The 20602-nt window shown below is 44.7% G+C and overlaps 2 protein-coding genes across 2 annotated transcripts in view; one reads left to right on the top strand and one right to left on the bottom strand.

Moving 5' to 3' along the window:
• LOC135920403 (lamin-A-like) overlaps positions 1-20602 on the top strand; it is a 126245-nt gene that overhangs the window by 57726 nt on the left and 47917 nt on the right. The window lies entirely within an intron of this gene.
• On the bottom strand, positions 5324-5752 carry Rpp20 (ribonuclease P protein subunit p20). Its single transcript, XM_070527590.1, has one exon. It carries the CDS (start codon positions 5750-5752, stop codon positions 5324-5326), a length of 429 nt encoding a protein of 142 aa, XP_070383691.1.

Raw genomic sequence — 20602 nt, 5'->3', positions numbered from 1 at the left:
TATGAATCGCTGTGATTGTTCTATGAGATATATAGCGACCTTCCAATAGCGATACAGTAGCCAGTAAGCGTTGCTTGTATCTGTGCGTCTGACATAGTCCTGTTATCGTGCGCTGCAAGTTATCATTAAACAACCAACACGACAGTCTGTTCTTATCTATGTTCTTTTATACTGTACAAAATTAAGACGCATTGAAGACTACTGCTCACAAGCAAATGAGGAAAACAAAGATGAAATGAACGCAAGAACTCGCATTTATAATTAATTTTTAAAGGCCTCTGAATGCATATATGTTAAGCAAACAAAAAATCATCAGATAGAAAATATTACAGCTAGCACACCATCTATAGCCTTGCAGTCCTTGCGTATGCGATCGCTGACGTTTTCAGTAAAATGTGCTGGTATAAAAGTACTAGATAGCCTTCCAATAATAAAAGAACGCCCGTTTGTCAAATGACCATTTATGTGTACTGTATGATGTGAGCCAACGTTAAAGGTAACATGTAATAAAGTGCGGTGTTAAACTTTTCGGGCACCACTTTAGAGGAAGCTTTAGCTCGGGTCCAATTCCGATGCCACCACTCGAATATATGTAAAACGCAGAAATGCTTTTCCGAGATAACGCCTGGACAGATTTTGATGCAAGTTGTGCGTTTGGGAGAAAAAGTAATATTTTAGGGAAAATTGGAAGCAAAATTTGGATGAAGGGCCTCATTTTCTTTTCCATAGGAGTGCCGGAAATCGGTAGCTTTGAAGAAATAAAAGCAGGAAAAGCGCTGCACTAAGAACAGATATCCCCGTTTTGTAAACTGCCACCGTTAGAGCATCCAAAGCGCACTAATTTCATATATTAGTTTCTATTTTAGGGGAATTTGTTAGAATGTGAGTGAAGGTTTTGCAAACGTTTTTCTCGCATATTAGTGGTGTATTCAGAAGCCACGTATAACACATTAATTTTGTCCTTTTTAGATGTACCGTTATATGTTTTTCTAGAAGTGTCATATAATTTTTAATTGCTGAGTTACAGATTTGTGAACATGATAGTTAAGTTCTCTGAAAATTTTTAATTTTCAGTTCTTTTTTTAAATTCACAGCCTAAATCAATGGTTTGCTTCCCACAGTGATTAAAATTTCACTTTTGCTTTCGAATGCAAAAAAAAAAAACCATCGAATTTGGTGCAGTGGTGACCGAGAAAAACGATTTCTCCTTTCCCTTGTATTTGGATAAGAGCCCCCGAAATAAAGCTTCCGCTTTAAGAGGGAGCTATAGCTCGGGCCCAACTCCGACGCGGCCTATTCAAATACATGTAAAACGCAAAAACACTGTTCTGAGATAACCCCTGGACGGATTTTAATGGAGTTTGTTGTATTTGCGAGAGAAATTTATATTCAAGCGACTGTTGGAAGCGGAATTTTGATTTTGGGCTTGAATTGTATGAAAAGAATTTTCAAAAATTCAATACTTTGAAAAAGAAAAATAGATGCACGAAGTTTACAAATTAATAGCTCTGCATCAAAAACAGATATCGCGGTTTTGTAAATGGCATCCATTAGATCATTCAAAGCGGACAAATTTGATTTATCAACTTACTGAATGTGTTACGTTGTGTACAAGGGTTCTACAAAAGCTGTTTTTCCATGTTACTGAATGTTTTTAGATTCGTGTGTAACATATCAATTTTGTCCGCTTTAGATGTACTATGAGACGCAATTCACAGGATTGCTGAGTCACGTAGTTGTAAACCTAATAGCTTCCTTTTCTTAAAATTTTCGATATTTTCCAATTTTAATTAAAAATTAAGAATCTAAATAAAAAATTCAAAACCAGCAGTCACTAGATTTTAAGTTTTTGTTTTAAATGCAACAAATCTCGTCAAATTTGGTGCAGTGGATGCCGAAAAGAATGAATTATCATTTTACATGTGTTTAGATAGGAGTACCCGAGCTAAAGCTTCCTCTTAATTCTCCCCTGATAGACAGAGACGATATTATTCTGTGAAGACGTGTTGAGCTGAGCCTGCTGTATGCAGGGATATGAAAAATTTCAATTGAAGGCGGCAAATATTGTTATTTGTAATATATGTAGACGAATCTACACGTGTATACCGCTGCTATGGCTGCAGCTCTCCTTGTGGGACGCAAACGTGAAGCTGAATGCTGTACTCCGTACATTAGAAACCAGAGAATTCGTTTAATACACATAAACTATGTGAAACCCGAGAGATCAAAGGCCGAGTGGCGACGAGCCCTACACTCCGAAGAAAGTCTACACCCTTTAGGGCGTATACCTGCCACACAACGATAATCGTCATCTACCTTGCTTGCGTTTCCTTTCTTGAAAACGCCGCGCCCGCTACTTCCCTGTAGGCAATGCTACGTCGTGCTGTTAACGCGCATTTTCGATAACACGTACTTCCCAGTAACGAACGGCATGCGCGTTATCAGCATGACATAGCATTCCCGATTGGGAAGTGGTGGGCGCGGCGTTTTGAGGAAAGGAAACGCACGCAAGACAGGTGACGATTATTGTTGTGTGGCAGATATACACCCCAATGGGTGTAAATTTGTCTAAGAGTGCAAGTTTACACCCTTTCGGTTGTAGTTTGTCCCACAACAATAATCGTCATCTCTCTTGCACGCATTTCCTTTATTTAACGCTGCGAGCCCGGTACTTCCTATAGCACGAACGGCTTGCGCGTTACCAGCGTTACACATCATTCTCGACAGGAAAGTAGCGAGCGCTGAGGTTTCAAGAGAAGAAACGCAAGCAAGGTAGATGGCGATTATCGTTGTGCGACAAAATAAGCTCCAAAGGGTGCAAACTTTTTTGGACTGTATTATACCGTGGTCCGGATATAATTGTTTATCGGTAAAAAAAAAAAAAAAGATTAGATCCCGTTTGAAAGGAACCAAATGCTCAAGCTACCAAATATTGCGAACATTTCTCGCGCGCGACAAGTAGACAAAGTACGTTAAATTGATGACGTCACGGAGACTTTCGTAGGAGCTCAGTTACTCGGCGCCAAATTGAAACTAGGGGCAATGACATTCATTTTCAATAATCCACGTTTCCCCGCTAAACGAATAAAAATATTGGTTTTTGAAACAATAATTTACCATCATGTCGAAAGTCCAGCAGGATATATAAGCGATGAATTTTACTTTGATAATGTTAGTAGAGTTGCGATCGTCAGATAATTACACCAAGTTTAATTACCAGTACACCATAACGTCTTTGTGAGTGTGACGATGTTTCGGAAGTGCACGATTAAAATGTGCATGACAGCTGGGTCTTCTCTTAATCGTATACTGATATACGAAACTGAGATCCAAAATGTGGACACCAGCCATGACCAGTATTTGTGTGCTAGCGGAAGTAAGCAATTAGTAATGCATAATAGAAAAGAGAAGCAGAACCGGTATGTCTTGTTTTCGTCGTAGCTTTTTAATGTGCAATGTAATGAAGTCAGCTAGCTATTGTGAATACGGCTAGGATGTGATCGTTCTATACTAATGCTGAGAGCGGCTGTTCATTATACGAAAACTATTTGAAAATTACTCAACATTTGATTCGATTCTGGCACTATCGCTTCCGCCTTGAGTAAAATAATAATAATAATAATAATAATAATAATAATAATAATAATAATAATAATAATAATAATAATAATAATAATAATAATCGTTTATTTAACACATGAAGAGAGGGAGTGAGGGCAAATAAGCTGACAAGTCACCTTGACTAGTTCCCAGCTCCCTTGATTACAAAATACAAGAAACAGAACACTTTTGGCGTGGCAACATAAAAACCACAAACAAATAGTAATAGTAATGCAGCAATGACTTGTCCATAACAGTGAGAATAATTAACTCTCGAAATAAAAAGATTTGTGAACATTCGCACAACCATACGGCGGATGACAACAGCGCCATGGAATCGAGCGGAACGCATCACTACAATATCGCGGCTTGCCTGTCAATTTCGTTTACATAATGGTGCAATGTCGAATCAACCAAAGGCGGGCAAGTTCTTTATGCCGTTCACCTAGATCATTCCACAGTCACGTTCTAAACTGCAGTTTCGCAAATCACAACAATCCTTGCACGTTATTTTGTGCTGTGAAGGTGCCGCCGCCTTTTGGCAAGCTGGCAAACCATTTTACATCCTTCTCTGCAAAGACACACCAGATGGCGACAAAAAATAACACTCGTAGCGGCGCACGGCGGCTTGCAACGAAAACATGCCGCCCGGCGTTCCGTGCGAACTTCCTAGATGGCGCCACCTGTCCATGTTTCGCAGGAAATGTGTAAATAGAGGCAGGTTGACGGGTCGACTTGCGCGACAGTATCGGAGCGCGTTATCAGAAATATCCCCATTTGCGGCTTTTTTCGATTCATAAAAGGTGCACAGCACTCCAAGTGGAGAAAGTGATGGTGGTGCCAGTTGTGGGTGGGCCCAGATGCACACACTCACTGCAAGGTTTGAGGGCGCTCTGCGCCGCGGCGGCACTTTGCCTGGCACCCCTTGTAATCGAGCACAGGGGTGCAGGGCCCAACGCTGTACATCGGGGAATCGAAGGCCTAGGTGTCGTGCACCGTACATAGGGTGCACAACGAAACTTGGTTGAATCGAATAAATCTTGCGATTCGCGGCCACTGGAATGAAACAAAGGCTACGTATTGACTCTGGTTTCTAAGACAGGGCGACCCACATTTACGTCTCCATTGAGCAACGCTCCGTAGGAAAGATAAAATTTGTTTGTGTGTAATGCGACGACTTCGCTTGTTATGTGGAAAATAAGTACACTAAAATGTTGCGAATACCGCTTCGGAATGAGAGTTGTTACTGCGCCACGCAAAAAGTTATCGAGAAAAAAAAAAACACAGAAAGCTGTTTGCTTTAAAGAAAGGGCTTTCACTGGCGCATTTTACTTGATGAGCACTCAACAACTGTTTGACATCGTGCAAAGGGTTATGCTGGATACTTTATTCCTCGTAACCATACGTTACACCATTGAATGCACTGACAAGTAACTTAGGTCTTGCATCGGTCTTGAAATCATTGAAGCTATGATTTTTTTTGTGTGTGTGATTTAGTGCTTCTGTCGATCGCTTGTTGTGTCAAGCAATTTTTTTTTAAAAGTAGTCACTTCATTGCTGTTTACAGAGATTTGACGAATTTTTTAACTTTCGTACGAAGGTCACTGGAGCGATAAAAGTGAAAGTCCAATGAAAGCAAACAAACAAACAAATAAAACCACCATGCGGTGGAACAAAGGCAGTGAATTACGCTTTGGAATTGTCTCCCAGTGTTCAAATAAAGCTATTCTTGTTTCTGAGCACTTGGCATGAACAGTCTAATGTGAACAGCAGATGTCTGTCGTGTCTGTGTCATAGGCTCCAGGTCATCTGCAAGCGGCTCCAAATCATCCACGACGCCAACTGTAGATGTGCGGACGTCCACTTCGAGCACTCCTTGGTAGTGACTTTCCACTTGCAACGCTAGGTTGATCGCTCTGCCCACAGCTGCTCCCAAAGCGTGCACAAACACTTCAGTCTTTCCGCTATCAATCAGCTTGCGACAGCGTTCCAGCTGCCCTTTGAAATTAGTTGACATGTTGACGTAGACGTCATTGTCCCGCCGAGGTAGCTGGCTCGAAGTCTTGCGTTTTCGCATCTGATACTCGTCCGGATCGAACCTCGGTCTTCGAGTGGCGGCAGGCCGTTCACTTGCTGCCTCAGCTCCTTCCATTGCCAGTGACAGAATGTCCTCCCTGGATATAGAATAATTATACGAGTTCGCAGTTATCGCACGGAATGAAATGTGCTCCCCCCCTACACACACACACACACACACACACACACACACACACACACACACACACACACACACACACACACACACACACACACACACACACACACACACACACACGTCACTTTTCAATAAGGCAAGGCAGAGAGAACAGCATATATAAATGAATCTGTAGGGGAAAATGAGCCAGTACATCGGAAAGTAGCCAGCAACCAGGCCGAGCGTAATGGTGTCGAGATAAGGTATCAACAGCTATAAGCGCTGCTTCAGCTGACGTGCACTGAAATGTAACTGGCATCATGTAGGAGCAACAACAACAACAACAAAAAAAACAAAAAAAGAGATGAACCCAGAAGCACCCCACATGCAAAAAATTCGAGCTCATAGTGCGTCGACACAGAAGCATGGTGCGACAACGGCATTACGGCCTTCAGACGACGAACAGCCGTCATCTGTAACGGCTAAAGCGTTCCTACAATGGGCATGTCAGAGAATTTATTGTATTTCCGCAAAACGACATGCATACCCGTTCGCAACACATATCGACATCGCACTACTACTTAAAACGTACCGTAATATCTCCGCACTGTCATTGTTTATTGTGCACTCCATTTACGCTACAAGAAGCTGGCGATCATGTTCTGCACATGATAGATTGCTTCGCCAAGAATAAGTAATCTACGTGCTAAAATATGTGGCAAAGCAAAACACGGCTACTGTGACTTTCGTTAGCCGGCACCAGCAAGCAACAAACTTGAAGCGAAGGTCACAGGTAGGCAGATTACAGGTCTTATCACAATATGAGTACAAAGAATACATTACCCACTTATCACCGGCAACGTCAGGTAACAACTTCTTCACCTCACTTCACAAACCACCGAAAATTCAGCTGACGGAGCTCGAATGCGCACGACTTGAGTCTCTGTGGGCGCTGCCATGTCAAAAATAGTGTCAGTGACGATGCACCTGCGAGGAATCTATGAGGGTGCACTTCTGGTTTCGGTTTTCAGCGACAATTTGCCTCACCTGGTTTTCCCTCGTAATCTTGCAGTGTAAAACTACTGCGCCCAAATTGAAGTTATGCAGCGTAATTGTGTGAATATTAGCAATGAGGTGACGGGCACTTTGTAATAAAATAACGCAGGAACCAATGTGAAACCATTTTTGTTTTACTGTGTTCCCGTTCATAGGCTGGTCAAAAAATGGCTGTGGCTTAGCTAAGGTTAAGCCCAGGATGCGAAGCATACTAGCCTTTATTTTAACGCGACAGCGTTAAGGAGCTCGTGTCGCAGAAAAGCCGGTGTCGTTGGCGTCGGCTCAGGCGTGCGTCGCATGCTCAGGCGCACATTTCGTTGTCGCGCCGAACGCTGCGTTGCTCGACGCTCACCGCGTCCGATGCGGGGCGCGTAGTCGCTGCGCCGTAGCAAAGCCACCTAGAAACAGTCTCTGTAGCACGCCGCAACCTTCGCTTCTCATTCCAACGAGCAGCTCTGTCTCCAGGAGGCATCTCACCTCGTGAGTGTCTAGCAGAGGCAAACGCAACCGCCGCGACGCCGCGAGCGACGGCGCGAGTTGGAACCCCGTTTCTCCTCTGTCGTGACGTCACGATGTCACGTGGTATTGAAGGCGACACCGCCGCGCCTGAGGAGCTGGGTTGAGCTCTAGTAATATGCTTCGCATGCAAACGATCGTAATCATACCCGATATGGTAACAATACAGTAGGTATAATATATAATGAACCAAAATACATGAGCGCATAAATTAAGGGAAATCAATATTCGAGATAGCCCGAGAAACCGACAACGACGTTATCCAACTGTACAGCCGTCGTCGGCGTTGCTTTTGTTGTCGTTTCACCACTACCATCGTCGTCGAACATCGTAATCATGCTGTCATCGTCAGCCCAGCTGAAACGCTACTGCAGGTCGAGAAATAAAAATACAAATAAATTTAAAAGTTATTAAGAAACAATTACGCATAATATATAATCGTACGCAAACGTAAAACATTGTGCACCCTGAATGGTGCAAGTAAGGGAGCCGAACCATTCTGGCCCAAGAAGCGGCACAATGAATTCCGCAAGACCCTAAGCGATTATTCACTTGAAACACGATCTCTCCTGGACAGTCGGGAACGACAAATTGAAGAGCCCCACTGGCAACAACTGCGTAGACATTCGATATAGTATCGATGAATGCCCTCTGCTAAGATTAGGGCAAAAAACATTACTAATGGAGGGCACGCCGAAGGCGCCCAGGTGATTCGTCTCCACGAAATCGAAGTCTCAGACGAGATACTGCTAAAATAGAATACTTGCCGCATTGGCTCAGTTGTTATGGCGTTCTGCTGCTGAGCACGAGGTCGCGGGTTCGACTCCGCGCCGCGACTACGGTATTTGGATGGGGTCGAAATGCAAAACGTATAGCCAGTTACACGCAGGGAAAATTGTCAAAACATCGAAGTTGGTGGCCGTTTTCTCAAGTTTGAACTCGTGTTTAGCGCGATTTTCGTGAAAGTGTTTTGTCGCGTTGTCGTCGTTTTGCTAGATTCGGGCTTCGGTTCCGAATTGCGCACACTCTTGAGTTGCGTGAGGTTGTGATCAAACCACAGCATACCACGCACCTTGCAGCTGTGGCCGCACTCACGTTCGGGGAACTTTCTCTTGAACCGTCCATCGGCACTCTTCGTAGGAGGAATCTCTCTGCGTCAACGTCTCTGCTCGGCCTCCTACTGTCGAAGTTGGGAGTTAGTTTGCCTCTGCTGGTGCTTGGCTTGAGTTGCCTTCTTTTGGAAATGGGGGTTGGCTTGCCTCCACCGGCGCTTGGCTTGCGCTTCCCTTTCTTGATCCTCGGCGGTATAGCAGCTACCCTCCGCTGGCGCCTTGCTTGCGCTTCTCGCTCTCGAAGATCGGGACTTGCGCGACGGCGGCACTGCCGCTCCCGCCGAGCGGAATTCATGGGGCGGAAGGGCGCGCGCCGGCGAAACACCTGCTACTATATCCCTCTCCTCCCCCTCCCCCGGGCGCACTCTGCACCCCCTCCCCCCTCCCGCGTTACACCCGACGCCGGACGGCGAAGGCTCAACATAGAACATTTCCGCCGTTAAAACGCTCGTGTGCTTGGATTTAAGTGCATGTTAAAGAGCCCCAAGTGATCAGAGCTAAGCCAGAGCCCTTCGCTTCAGCCTCCATCATGGCCGCAGCGTTGCTTCAGGTCGGTAAATTCCAAGTGCAGCGAGATTTGACTTTGGCTAAATTGGCTCTAAATGAGTAACACGGCACTATTGAGGCAAACTTAACAAAGCTGAAGGGATGGTAATGCTGTAACTTTCTTATTGTTAGCTTTTAAATATCACTTAAGCAAACAACATGTGCAGCTGGTGGTTAGCAGAAGTCGCCTCGGGATGTTTTCAGCATGCTGCAGGCCGGCACGGGCAAATTCTAATCTGGGAAGTCATGCGGAGGACCCGCGCTGGTTCTCCACATTCTAGGTCATGCGTCCCTTCGAGCCAGCAATAATGGCTACGTTTTTTTTTTCATTTTCGGTATGAACAACATCTATTTTTGCTAGTATATTGTGATGCTTCCGCTCATACTTCAAACTTAAAAGTTTACATGGCGGCTGCTGTATGCCTACTATCTGAAACTATGATTTTTACACGATTTAAACGTTCTTTACTCCCCGACTCAACCGACACACCAATCAAAGCAAAAAAAAAATATATTAAAAAAATAAAAAATAAAGAAAACTAATTGTGAAATTACCTGCCCTGTTATTTTTCTTTTTTTCGTTTGGGCAAAAGTTGACGAGACATATACAAGGATGAGCCAGCCGAACCCACGTTTATACCCTGGAAATTGATTTTCTAACCCGCATTGATACAGGCAATAGGCTCCACTGAGCTTTCGCATTTTGTCGATCGCTAAGAAAACATCAGTAACATTAAAAATATCGCTTTGTTCGCATCTGTCGGCCCATTGTACGTCGTGCAATAGAGTGATAACAATACATAAAAATCGGTTCGCAGCTGAGATCGTGGTGGCGTTCCATATCAGGAAAAACTGTAATAGTTGCATGTCAGCATTTTCTACGTTCCTAATTGAATGCGCGATAGCTTTGCTTGAGATATATATATATATATATATATATATATATATATATATATATATATATATATATATATATATATATATATATATATATATATATATATATATATATATATGCATATAATTTCCTACAGAAGTTACTACAGGCAACTTTGGCCCTTAGGCGATCTTGTGGGCTATTTCAATACGCTTTATCTTTCTAAATTTCCACGCAATCATGGTTTCCTAAGCACGGCAAGGCAAAAGGTTTCTGCGCTCATGTGTAATTATTGTATATTGTTACATCTTCATTTTCTTAAAATAATGCATTTGCAAAATCACAAAGAGGTTTCAAAGCAGAAGGTAAACGTTCAGGCAAATCGATGTTCTACTCACTATTATCGCGATGGCTGAACTGTCATACTTGCAGATGCCGTAGAAAAGCGCCAGACCCTCAGTCTAGTAATTTTTGTAGAAAACTGTGCTCCAGCAAATTTGTATTTTGTATTTATTCCCAGTTTTCCATATTAAAAATATCAGTTGTTAGCTCATTACCTGTCACGTGTGCTTCTATAGCGTCTGCTTACGTGCCTTTGTCGGGCTGAAAGCAAACCGAAACGTTAAGCTACAGATACAAAGCGCAATAAAACTTAAAGGAACAGAATCGCTCATCCAGCTTTCCCAGCTTCACAGTCACGATGGTGCCAGACGTGCCCGTGCAAGCCACTCGACAACTGTTATTAGTTGAGCAAGGAGTCATAGAGCGGCTGTGTGTATACTGAAAAGCTGCGAAACGCTTACTGAACAAAAACGAAAGTGAGGTCATCTTCTGAGCGAAAATCGATCCCTTCAAGGTCCTCGCCACGCATATATGTGGATAAGGAAAGCAAACACTACGTCTACTCTTCCTTTATGCTCTGCTTTCATAGCGAGATGAACGGTCCCTTATGGGTCGGCGGTAATAACCGAAACGACGAAAAAAAGGATACACTACAAGAGAGACGGCCAATCACCACGACAGGAATCCAGAGAGAAAGAGAGCCAGAAAGAAGAAAGGCACTTATAGGAAACAAAAAAAGAGGGGGGGGGGGACAGATGAGATGAAAAAAGAACTGGCTCGTGACCACCCAATGGTGCACGTCGCCGCCGGAAATTACCGGGGCACTTGAGCTTAATTTCCTGTCCCGACGATTCTCATCAGCGGCCCATTCGCCGAGACTGCCGAGCAAACAGCCGCGCGCGGTGCGGCGTAATTATATTTATCACTCGGCCTCGACAGTAACGCGGCCGAGAGCACTGGAGAGGAGGATGAGGCAGGAAGAGAATGAGCGCGAGGGTTCCCCTTTCCCCTCTCTCTTCTTCCCTCTGCAAGTTTCCCAGTCTTCCTCTTCGATAACAGCGCCATCGTACGACCTCTATACCAACCAACCTATCCATGACTCCCTCGTTCTTTCCCTTGCAGTTCACCCGAAGGAGATTGGAGACGGCTCATTTGGGGACTCGGCGGGGCACTCCAAGTATGGGTGTCGTTAAGCTCGATTTTGCTGTCTTCTGCTTTGGGCTCCTTCTCGGCTCAAATTAACTGCGAGAGATCCAGTTTGCCGAACCTGTAATGGGCTCGCCAGCTTCGAGATGCTCCGATGGCAGGCACAGAAAGACGTTTCCTTTTTTTCTCCGCTCGGAGATTTTTCTTCCATCATTGGGTAATACGACCGCAATCGAAGTTTCCTGCTTTACCTTTTTCCTCGCGCAAACGATGGGCTTGACCGGGAGGCCTAGGACCCACCACAACGAGACCATGGGCCGAGCTCTTCGCACATTCGGAAGCGAAAAACAAAATACTCTATGCCGTTTCTCCTTTTGTCTCCTAGCTATGGCCCTAGAGAGCAGGCATGGTACCAGTGGCACTGTCTCGCGCAAAGCGTAATTGTGTGCCAGTGGCGTAGCCAGAGGTGGCTGCCATGGCTTCAGCCTCCCTTCCCCTTCCCCCCTTTAGTTTCTCCGGCTGGCGCCCCACTCACTTTTATGCTTGACACGTCGACCATGAACAAAGGCGCATATCCTTCTAACGCCCAACCCAGACAAGTACAGGATGGTACACGCCTTCAAAAAGACCAAAAGACTGCTCTAGGTAATAGTAGTATTATTATCCACCAAACATGGGAAGCTTAAACAGAGAATAATGGAACCATAGTCACACACCACCATCCCCGAAAAGAAGAAATCCTAGCTATGTGCCTGTCTGTGCGTTATATTGTGCGACATACGTGACAACGTCACCAGATGCTTACCGCCACCAGACACGTTTACCGGCATAAATACCACTGTTATGGGCTTTTCAGCGGAACTTCAAATCATGATGTATAGTTACATTTAACCGGAACGAGTGTCGTGCTGTTCGTTATACTTAATCCGAACGAGCCAGCTTGTATAGCAACCATTGCCGAGAAACGTTGTCCATTGAGTCCGCCACAAGAGCCCAACCAGCTCATGGCATGTGTAGACTTTGGCAATGATTGTAATAAAGTGTGAACTTGGCCCGGTTAGTACAGAGAGAGCGACAGAGAGAAAGAGAAAATAGACTTTATACAAAAGAGCACACGAGCGCAGGTAGCTCCTACACCCTGCAGTGGGAGGTCCCCTCAATCCAGGAGTCCAACCCTCAGCTGCCCTTCTCGCTCGGTTGATCAGGTTGAGCTGCTCCGTTGAGTCAGAACTGGACTGCGCTGCCTCCCATTGCCGTGTTATGGGTGCGAGCTCTGGTGTGCTTGCGCAACCCAATAACTATGTGGTAAAGCGTGGTGTATTGATCACAGGGTGGTCATAATGCCGCAGAGAGCTCTCCAGATGCCAGTTACGAGCACTCTCGTGAGGCACCTTTCCAAGCGTCTCATCGCTAAAACCCATTATTCGTCGCATCGCCATTAGAAGAGCGCCAGCAACGCCTCGCGCATGGCGATACAGCGCGTGTCTCCCGTGCACGCGCTCACGGCAGCGCCCGAGTCTGCCGTCCAAGGAGAAGCCACGGCGTGGCTCTTGGCCTTCGGGGCGCGTGAAAAGTGCGTTCGGCGGAGAGACGCGGTTGACTGTGGAATAGGCTGCTGTTAACTCTTCTTTTAAAGTGTGTGAATGTTTAATATTGACTTTCCGGGCACAAGTTCGCCCACAATAAACCAGTGTGTTTAGTGTGCTTCATTGAAGAGTGCTACAATATAGAGGAATACAAGGCAGGGAGTAGGGCGTGATAGCGACCCAAGTGTGGATATGGGTCTCTTGCAAGTTTCTGCCATATTACTGTTTCCTCTCGGGTCAGAGTAATATCAGGTGGTAGTAGCATTCACTGTGAAAGGCGATAGTGTTGTAGTATGTGGGTGAAGGTTAATGGTATCGGGTCGGGATGGAACTGCGCGACGCGTCCTTATCGCGGCTCTCGGTGTGCATGCACTTGGGCGTAAGCGTCTGCCTGCTGACTGCCGCGTAAGGACCCACGCCCCATAAGTCCACATGATTTGTATGGTAGGAGCTGGTGCGCTCCACCCAGAATGCGATGTGCGGCCATGGAAACCTTGGCCCTCGCAAAATTTCTGCAGGCCGTCTGAAAGTCCGTCAGAACTATGACGCACTCCCAGTGCGGTCTCGTCGTGATGGCTAACGCTATCGCCAGTTCCTCTGCCTACGCAGCGTTCGCTCTGGAAACCGACGACGCACTTATTTCGGTCCCGTGATTGTCGACAATATGCTGGTGATGAACGCGGCGCATCTTGCTTTGCTGGCCGCGTCTATGTACACGACATTTGGGTGGTTCTCATACTTCCTTGCGAGCGCCTGCGCTCGGGCTTGTCGCCGTCCGATGTGCAAGTTCGGGTGCGTGTTCCTGGGAATCGGTGAGATGTGCATAGTTTCCTGAATTCCTGTGCGGACTTTTGGCAGTGCGCTGGTCTCCCGTACGGAAAGACGTTTCAAGACGCAGCGTTCCGCTGTCGTGCGTTGCAGCCTTTCCTTCTGGCTTACCAGCTGGGCCTTGTTTCGGCTGCCACCAGTTGCATCGGGACGGGGTATTGGAGGCCTTCAACAGCGTCTGCTGGGAGCTCGAACCAGATTGACCTTCGGAGAAGGTTCGGCAGGGAAGACGAGATGATGTAAAAACAATACCGGAAGTTTAATACATCGTTACGGGTGAGCAGTGCGTTCATCGTGCGTGCTCCTGCACGCATGGGCGGAGAAGATCTGTCCGTGGCATCTCGCTGGCCTTCTTATGCCCTACACAATCCGGGCAACCGCATTCTCTCTTGCTTCCTGCTGGAGGGCCTTGTCAGCACACTGGTCAATTTACAAGGAGGAATATGGAGAAAACCCACTCACTGGTGTGAAGTGGACGGCGTAGGTAACGTCGGGTCAACACACTGGTCAACCCACACACAGGAATTCGGAGAAACCACTCCCTGGCGTAGAGGAAGTGAACGTAGGACAAAGGAGAGTAGGATTTCCACTGGCGCTTAAACCCGTCGCACACACCCGACGGACAAGTCTTTTCATGTTGACGAGCGTCACGATTAGGCACGTCGAGCCTCAGGTGCTTGGCATCAGTTTTCTTAATCTCCGCACACAATAACCGGAACAGCGCGCCTCTATGATTTCGCGTGCCTTGTGCGCCTTCTCACCTCCTCAAGGCGAAAAGTGGGTGTTCCGGGTGGGAGTCCGAGTGCTTGCTTATACGCCTTGCGTATCAGCCGTTCGAAAGCCATGTTGCATAAAAAAAACTACTAACGGTGAACGACGCAGGAAATAAGAAGGAGATAGACGAAGCACTGGGTTTCGACTGTTCCTGCAGCGTAACAGCAAGACGTCCGAGATCCGGAGACGCATCACGCTGCACCCAATCTCGGAGGCCATGTAGCTTTGGTGGCTGCCATTCAGCGAAGTTTGGCACTGCAACTATTCAGCACCCACGGGAATCATGCATGTAGTGTACGAATTTTTCTATGATTTCGCATGAATTCGTTCAGAAAGCACGTTGCAGTTTCAGCAAGAAAACAAGAAATTAAACAATAGCGACTTGGTCTTGTTCCCGTGAGTTAAGGTAAATGATAATAACAAACAAGAGTAGGAAGAAGCTAAGAGAGTATCTGAATGAACGACGTGTGGATGTAGACCTTGTCCTCTGAGAAAATTATCTTTCGTACATAGCATGCCTTACTCTGCTCAATGTCTGCAGACCAATTGGTTTTCGTGGAAGCGAATTATATTTATCTAGTATAAATAGAATAATCTATGTCTATAGACTACATAAAATTTTAGCAATGCAAGGTTCTGTCCATTCGCACTCTATACAAAAGTTATGTGGGAGTGTAATATTATTTGAACTTAGTAGCCATAGTGGGTATAGTACGGATTGGAATAAAAATTACCGTTTGTATGTGGTACACTTCAATGTTGCATATCGCTACAAAAGAAAACTACGTTCTTGGCATGGCATTGACTAGTTATTGTACTTTGGAAGCGAAAAAAAAAGAAATTTTCTTACGTTATAAAAAAATAGGAGGGGGGGGGGGAGAAAGAAGGGAGCGTGAAACGACGCTGGTGGCCGAAACACCAACGAGGTCCTTGCGGCTTGGCGCTGAGAAAAGTCAATACAGCGGCCGGTCTCCAAATCTGATAGCGCGCTCAAACAGAGTGGCCGCGGGCTTACATAACGCTCGCGCGTCTACAGCGGCGCGCTGACTCCCCGTAATGGAAGGCCGTGCCACCGGATACACCGCTTGCCCTGCGGCAAACACACGTGCACGTACACGCGTCAGCGTCACATGACAGAACGCGCAATTGAGTTGCGTCGACCTCACTCTGTGAGAGCTGGCATTCTATTATATATTTGACCATGCGTGAACTCGGACAGGGCACTTGCCTGATTCTCTGGCTCTTCCGCTGTTGTTAAAGGGACACTATATATGAAGAGTATCATTAAGTACAGCTTCATTTCTAAATTATGGTTTTGCAATAGTAAAAGCACCACCTTCTAAATGAGAGGAGGTTTTCGTAAGTCAGGAAAGCCACACTGAGAAAAAAAAAATGGGCCGCACTGAAATTTCCGCACCAGTTCACCGCGACGCCATGTAATCTTATGTCGCCTGCTCGAACCTTGTAAATTATGTTTATTTGTAAGAAATGCCTCATTACAAATCAAAGCTAATACCCAGCAAGCGTCGATAACACCTAACATTAAATTCACACACATATGTGCTGTTCATTGCTGTGTTTCATTCAAGAAAATGGAGTACCCCAAGGGAGTGTTCTAAGCACGACCCTTTTTGTTGTTAAAATGAATTCGATCAGTAAAATAATCCCAAGGTCAATTATGTATTCAATCTATGTCGACGATCTTCAGATAGCTTGCACATCCTCAAACATAACAACATGCGAAAGACAACAGCAGTTAACAATAAATAAACTTTCAACGTGGGCTGACCGAAATGGTTTCCGGTTCTCCCCACAGAAAATAGTGGCCATCCTTTTTTCACTCAAACGTGGCCTACAGACAGATCCTAGACTATACCTGAACGAAGCGGAATTGCCGGTAAAAAGTGAACACAAATTTCTGGGCATAACTTTTGACAGAAAACTGACCTTCTGGCCGCACATAAAGAACCTGAAGAAGAAAACGTCCCAATCATTAAAACATATTAAAGGTTCTTTCACATAAACGCTGGGGGGCTGATAGGACCTGCCTTTTACACATCTAAAGCAGTATAGTTCGCTCTTGCCTCGATTACGGGTGCATAGTATACAACTCAGCTCGACCGTCCTACCTGAAACAATTAGATCCAGTTCATAACTCAGGTCTGCGCCTTGCAAGTGGGGCATACAGGACATCACCCATAAACAGCCTACATGTCGAATGTAACGAACCAGCCCTCGCAGATAGAAGAGCCATGCTCACATGTGCATATGTCCTAAAAACCCGTTCACTACCAAAACATCTCTGCTACTCCATAGTTACGAAGTGCCCGTCTAAGCAGCTTTTTAACAACAACCGAATGCGACGATACCCCTTATTCTCAGATTTGAAGAAATTTGCCAGGAATTAGGTATTCTAAACACACTGCCCGATGTTGCCCAGAGACCCGAACCACTACCACCTTGGCACACCTTTCCCAGTGTAGGTGACTACACACTTACACAATTTCATAAAAAGCAAACTCCACGTGAACATCTAATACAAGAATTTTTGGCGCTAGACAAAAAGTACAAAGAACACACAGCATTTTATACTGACGGTTCTAAAACATCACTTTACGTCGGAAGTGCTGTAGTGCAAGATAAATGGGAAAAGGTAGTCAGGTTGCCTCAGTGCGCGTCAATTTTCACAGCCGAATGTCATGCCGTTTCGGTGGCTGTATCAAAAATAGTCGAGATGAACATTCAAAACAGCATTATCATCACGGACTCGCTTAATGCAATCACAGCACTGAAAGCCAGAAACGTAAGGGAACCTTTAATAGGAAATATAATCCATAACTTAATAACCGCTCAAACACAAGGACATGAAATTAAGCTTTGTTGGATACCAAGCCATCAAGGAATTAGAGGCAACGAGAGAGCTGACGCGTGCGCCGCTCAAGCCTGCCATAAGGATGTCAGTACTGTAAATATACCCTACGCAGATTGCATGAAGTTAGTAAAAAACAAGCTTAAAGAAAAATGGCAGCGTACATGGAATAACGAAGAAAATAACAAACTAAATTTAGTAAAACCTATTCTAGGAGAATGGAGATCATGCAGGCATCAGGAACGTTTTATAGAAGTAATTTTATGCCGCCTGCGCATCGGACACACACACCTAACACATAACTTTCTACTGACAAAACAAGACAAACCCTTATGTGAGAAATGTGGAGATGAACTCACTGTAAATCACATTTTATTCTCGTGCACACAACTCGAACGGCTAAGGAAAAACATTTTACTGTATTTTACAATGAACGCATTCCCTTCCATCCCAGTCTGCTTTTAGGAGATAACCCACAAGTAGAAACTTCATCTGTTTTTAGTTTTTTGAAAGACGCAGCGATCCTAAACGAAATATAACGTATCACAGAACTACTAATTTTAAAAATCTTACCCGGTTTTTTCACGCATCTTATGATGCACCTCACCCATTTTCTCAGTTCTGAGAAGAAGGCTGAGATCTTCATTTCGTTTGTTGGGCTCCTCAGAGGCCTTGTCCGGACAAGGACCTCGCTGAGGATACCCAATTTTTGAAATAAGCTATACCTTGTTTTTGGCGCATGATAGCCTAAGTGCACCATAACTTACGCGCCATAAAACCCAATACAATACAATACAATACAATACAATACATATGTGCTGTTGTACTACAAGTACATTGTAAGATCGGTTTAGAGTGTACTACGGGTCCTTCCTCTCTCTGCATACATGTGCTCACCATTCTTCCTCCGACAAGAATCAACCGTCGCCTTATTCCTTGTGTAATTGCTGTGTCGATGCCTCGGCGCCTACATCCGCCTGAACTGGTGTTTGCATCTCAGCATAACTTGCGAACGAGGCAGTGCGTAGACATAAACATTGGCGTGGCGTTAGAGTTGGGACCTGTGCGGTGCGTAAAGATTGAATGAGATTTCATCGCTGCCTGCTAATGAAAATGACTTCGCCGTAAAGCTTCGCGGGAGCGCAGTGGGTAGCTCCGATAGTTGGCAGGTAGCCACAGGGGCAGGTGTCCGAATTTCTGTGGCGGTTGGGCTTCGTTTCTTACGCCCAGTTGAAGCGGACCTAAAAGGCAATGGAGGATAATGTTAACAGAAACATTGATGTCGTATAACGAGCACTTTATTTTTCATAACTGCAGTTGATTTTATTGGAATTGTGCTGGCATGCGAGGTGGGGATGTATGTTTGCTACTGTGTAAACTTATGCAAGGTGAGATGGTTGATCGATTCGTGTCGTATAACGCCACATTATGAAGTATTCTGTGTGTACTGTTAAAATCTTTTTGGTCCTCTATTGCCCTCGCGATGGTCGTATCGAGGAGCTTTTGTTTACATATTAAAAGCGTTTTAGATTTTTTGTGTGAATGCCAATACACCGTTTTTGTGTGCGGATGATCTGAAGATTAATATTGCCGAGTGTTCTCTTTGACAAACATGGTTGTTACTTCTAGAGTCCTATCTTTTTCGTAATGTAATGACGGTACCTACTTGTGTGACCACGGTGTCAGCTACAATATTCCCGTACAGAACGGCAGGAAAACCCAGAAAGCTCGCCATGGATCACGTCACGCATGCTTAAAATGATTTCCAAAACAACTAAGATAGGTATACCGTAAATTTCTGCTAAATCGTGACCCTGTAGGTTGAACAGCGTTCGAAAGGCTCCGCAATAAATTAAACGCCATTTTAAGGAACGCTGGCAGCGAATATCAGATAAATCTATTTTATGCGATTAGTGATCAAAATATTATATGGAATAGACTAAACATTCTCTTGAGCTCTAAACGACCGTTCATACCAGACAATTCCGTAGTCTATGCTCTTAATTATACTGTAAAATATTTAGCTGAAGATCTCAATGATTACATTACTTCTCTGGTTAACATTTTAACAGTGAGCACGTGACCCAGTGCACTCGACTGCGTGACGAATTAAGCACGAGACACTGTGGGCCTCATTAAGTGTAATAACAGTGAAGTGTTCCGCTTTCAGGCGAATGAAAAGCGGTAAATTCACAGAAGCTCTGCTTTGAGAATACAACCCGTGTTACATGTTACAGATATTAGCTGCCCGAGGCTGACGTATATTACTATTTATTTATTTATTTATTTATTTATTTATTTATTTATTTATTTATTTGAAGTACTCTCAATGCCTGATGGCGTTACAGAGAAGAGTGGTGAATCATTATATAATGTTAGATATAGCAGTCTGAAAGGATGAATGAACCGGATTGCTGGCGACAGAGGCAGGGACGTGGTTCCATTCGGATGCTGTCTTGAGCAGGAAAGACTTTAAGAAAAGGTTTGTGCGGCATCTTGGTACTTGTACTTTGACGTTGGGGTCGATTCGCGATTAAATATGAAGGGGTGATACAAAAAGTTAATTTTTTAATTCTGGATTAGTATAGTACATTTTATGAAAGAGCGATAACCGGGCGAGTTTCCTTCTTGATGATAGGTCGGGCAGATGAAGGCTAGTTTTCATGGCGGATACAATGGCACTGCGGGAATTGGATACAATGAAACGTGCAGAGTGGTTCTGAATGCCTTCAAGTAAGTATGTTAGCTGTGCTGTAGATGGATCCCAAATTGATGAAGCATACTACAGACCCTACTAATGTTTTATATAATGTAAGTTTTAGGGAAGAGGGCGCGCGAGAAAAATTGCGAAGTAAAAAACCTAGTGTACGATTAGCAGAGTTTGTCACGTTTTCAATGTGAGTTTGCCATGACAGATTGTTAGTAATGTGAACACCTAAATATTTAGAGGAAGTGACAGAGGACAGAGTACAGTTGTTAATCTTGTATGAGGATGTAGAAACAGTACTACCGCGAGAAAATTTGATCATTTTACATTTGTTGACATTTAATTTCATCAGCCACTGGTAACACCACGAATAAATTGTGTTAAGGTCATATTGAAGTAAATATGAATCATCTGGGTTAGTTATTTCGCGATAAATAACACAGTCATCA

This window comes from Dermacentor albipictus, chromosome 10, assembly GCF_038994185.2.
Source record: "Dermacentor albipictus isolate Rhodes 1998 colony chromosome 10, USDA_Dalb.pri_finalv2, whole genome shotgun sequence".
Classification (NCBI taxonomy): Eukaryota; Metazoa; Arthropoda; class Arachnida; order Ixodida; family Ixodidae; genus Dermacentor; species Dermacentor albipictus.
This window is presented reverse-complemented; position numbering and strand designations above follow the sequence as displayed.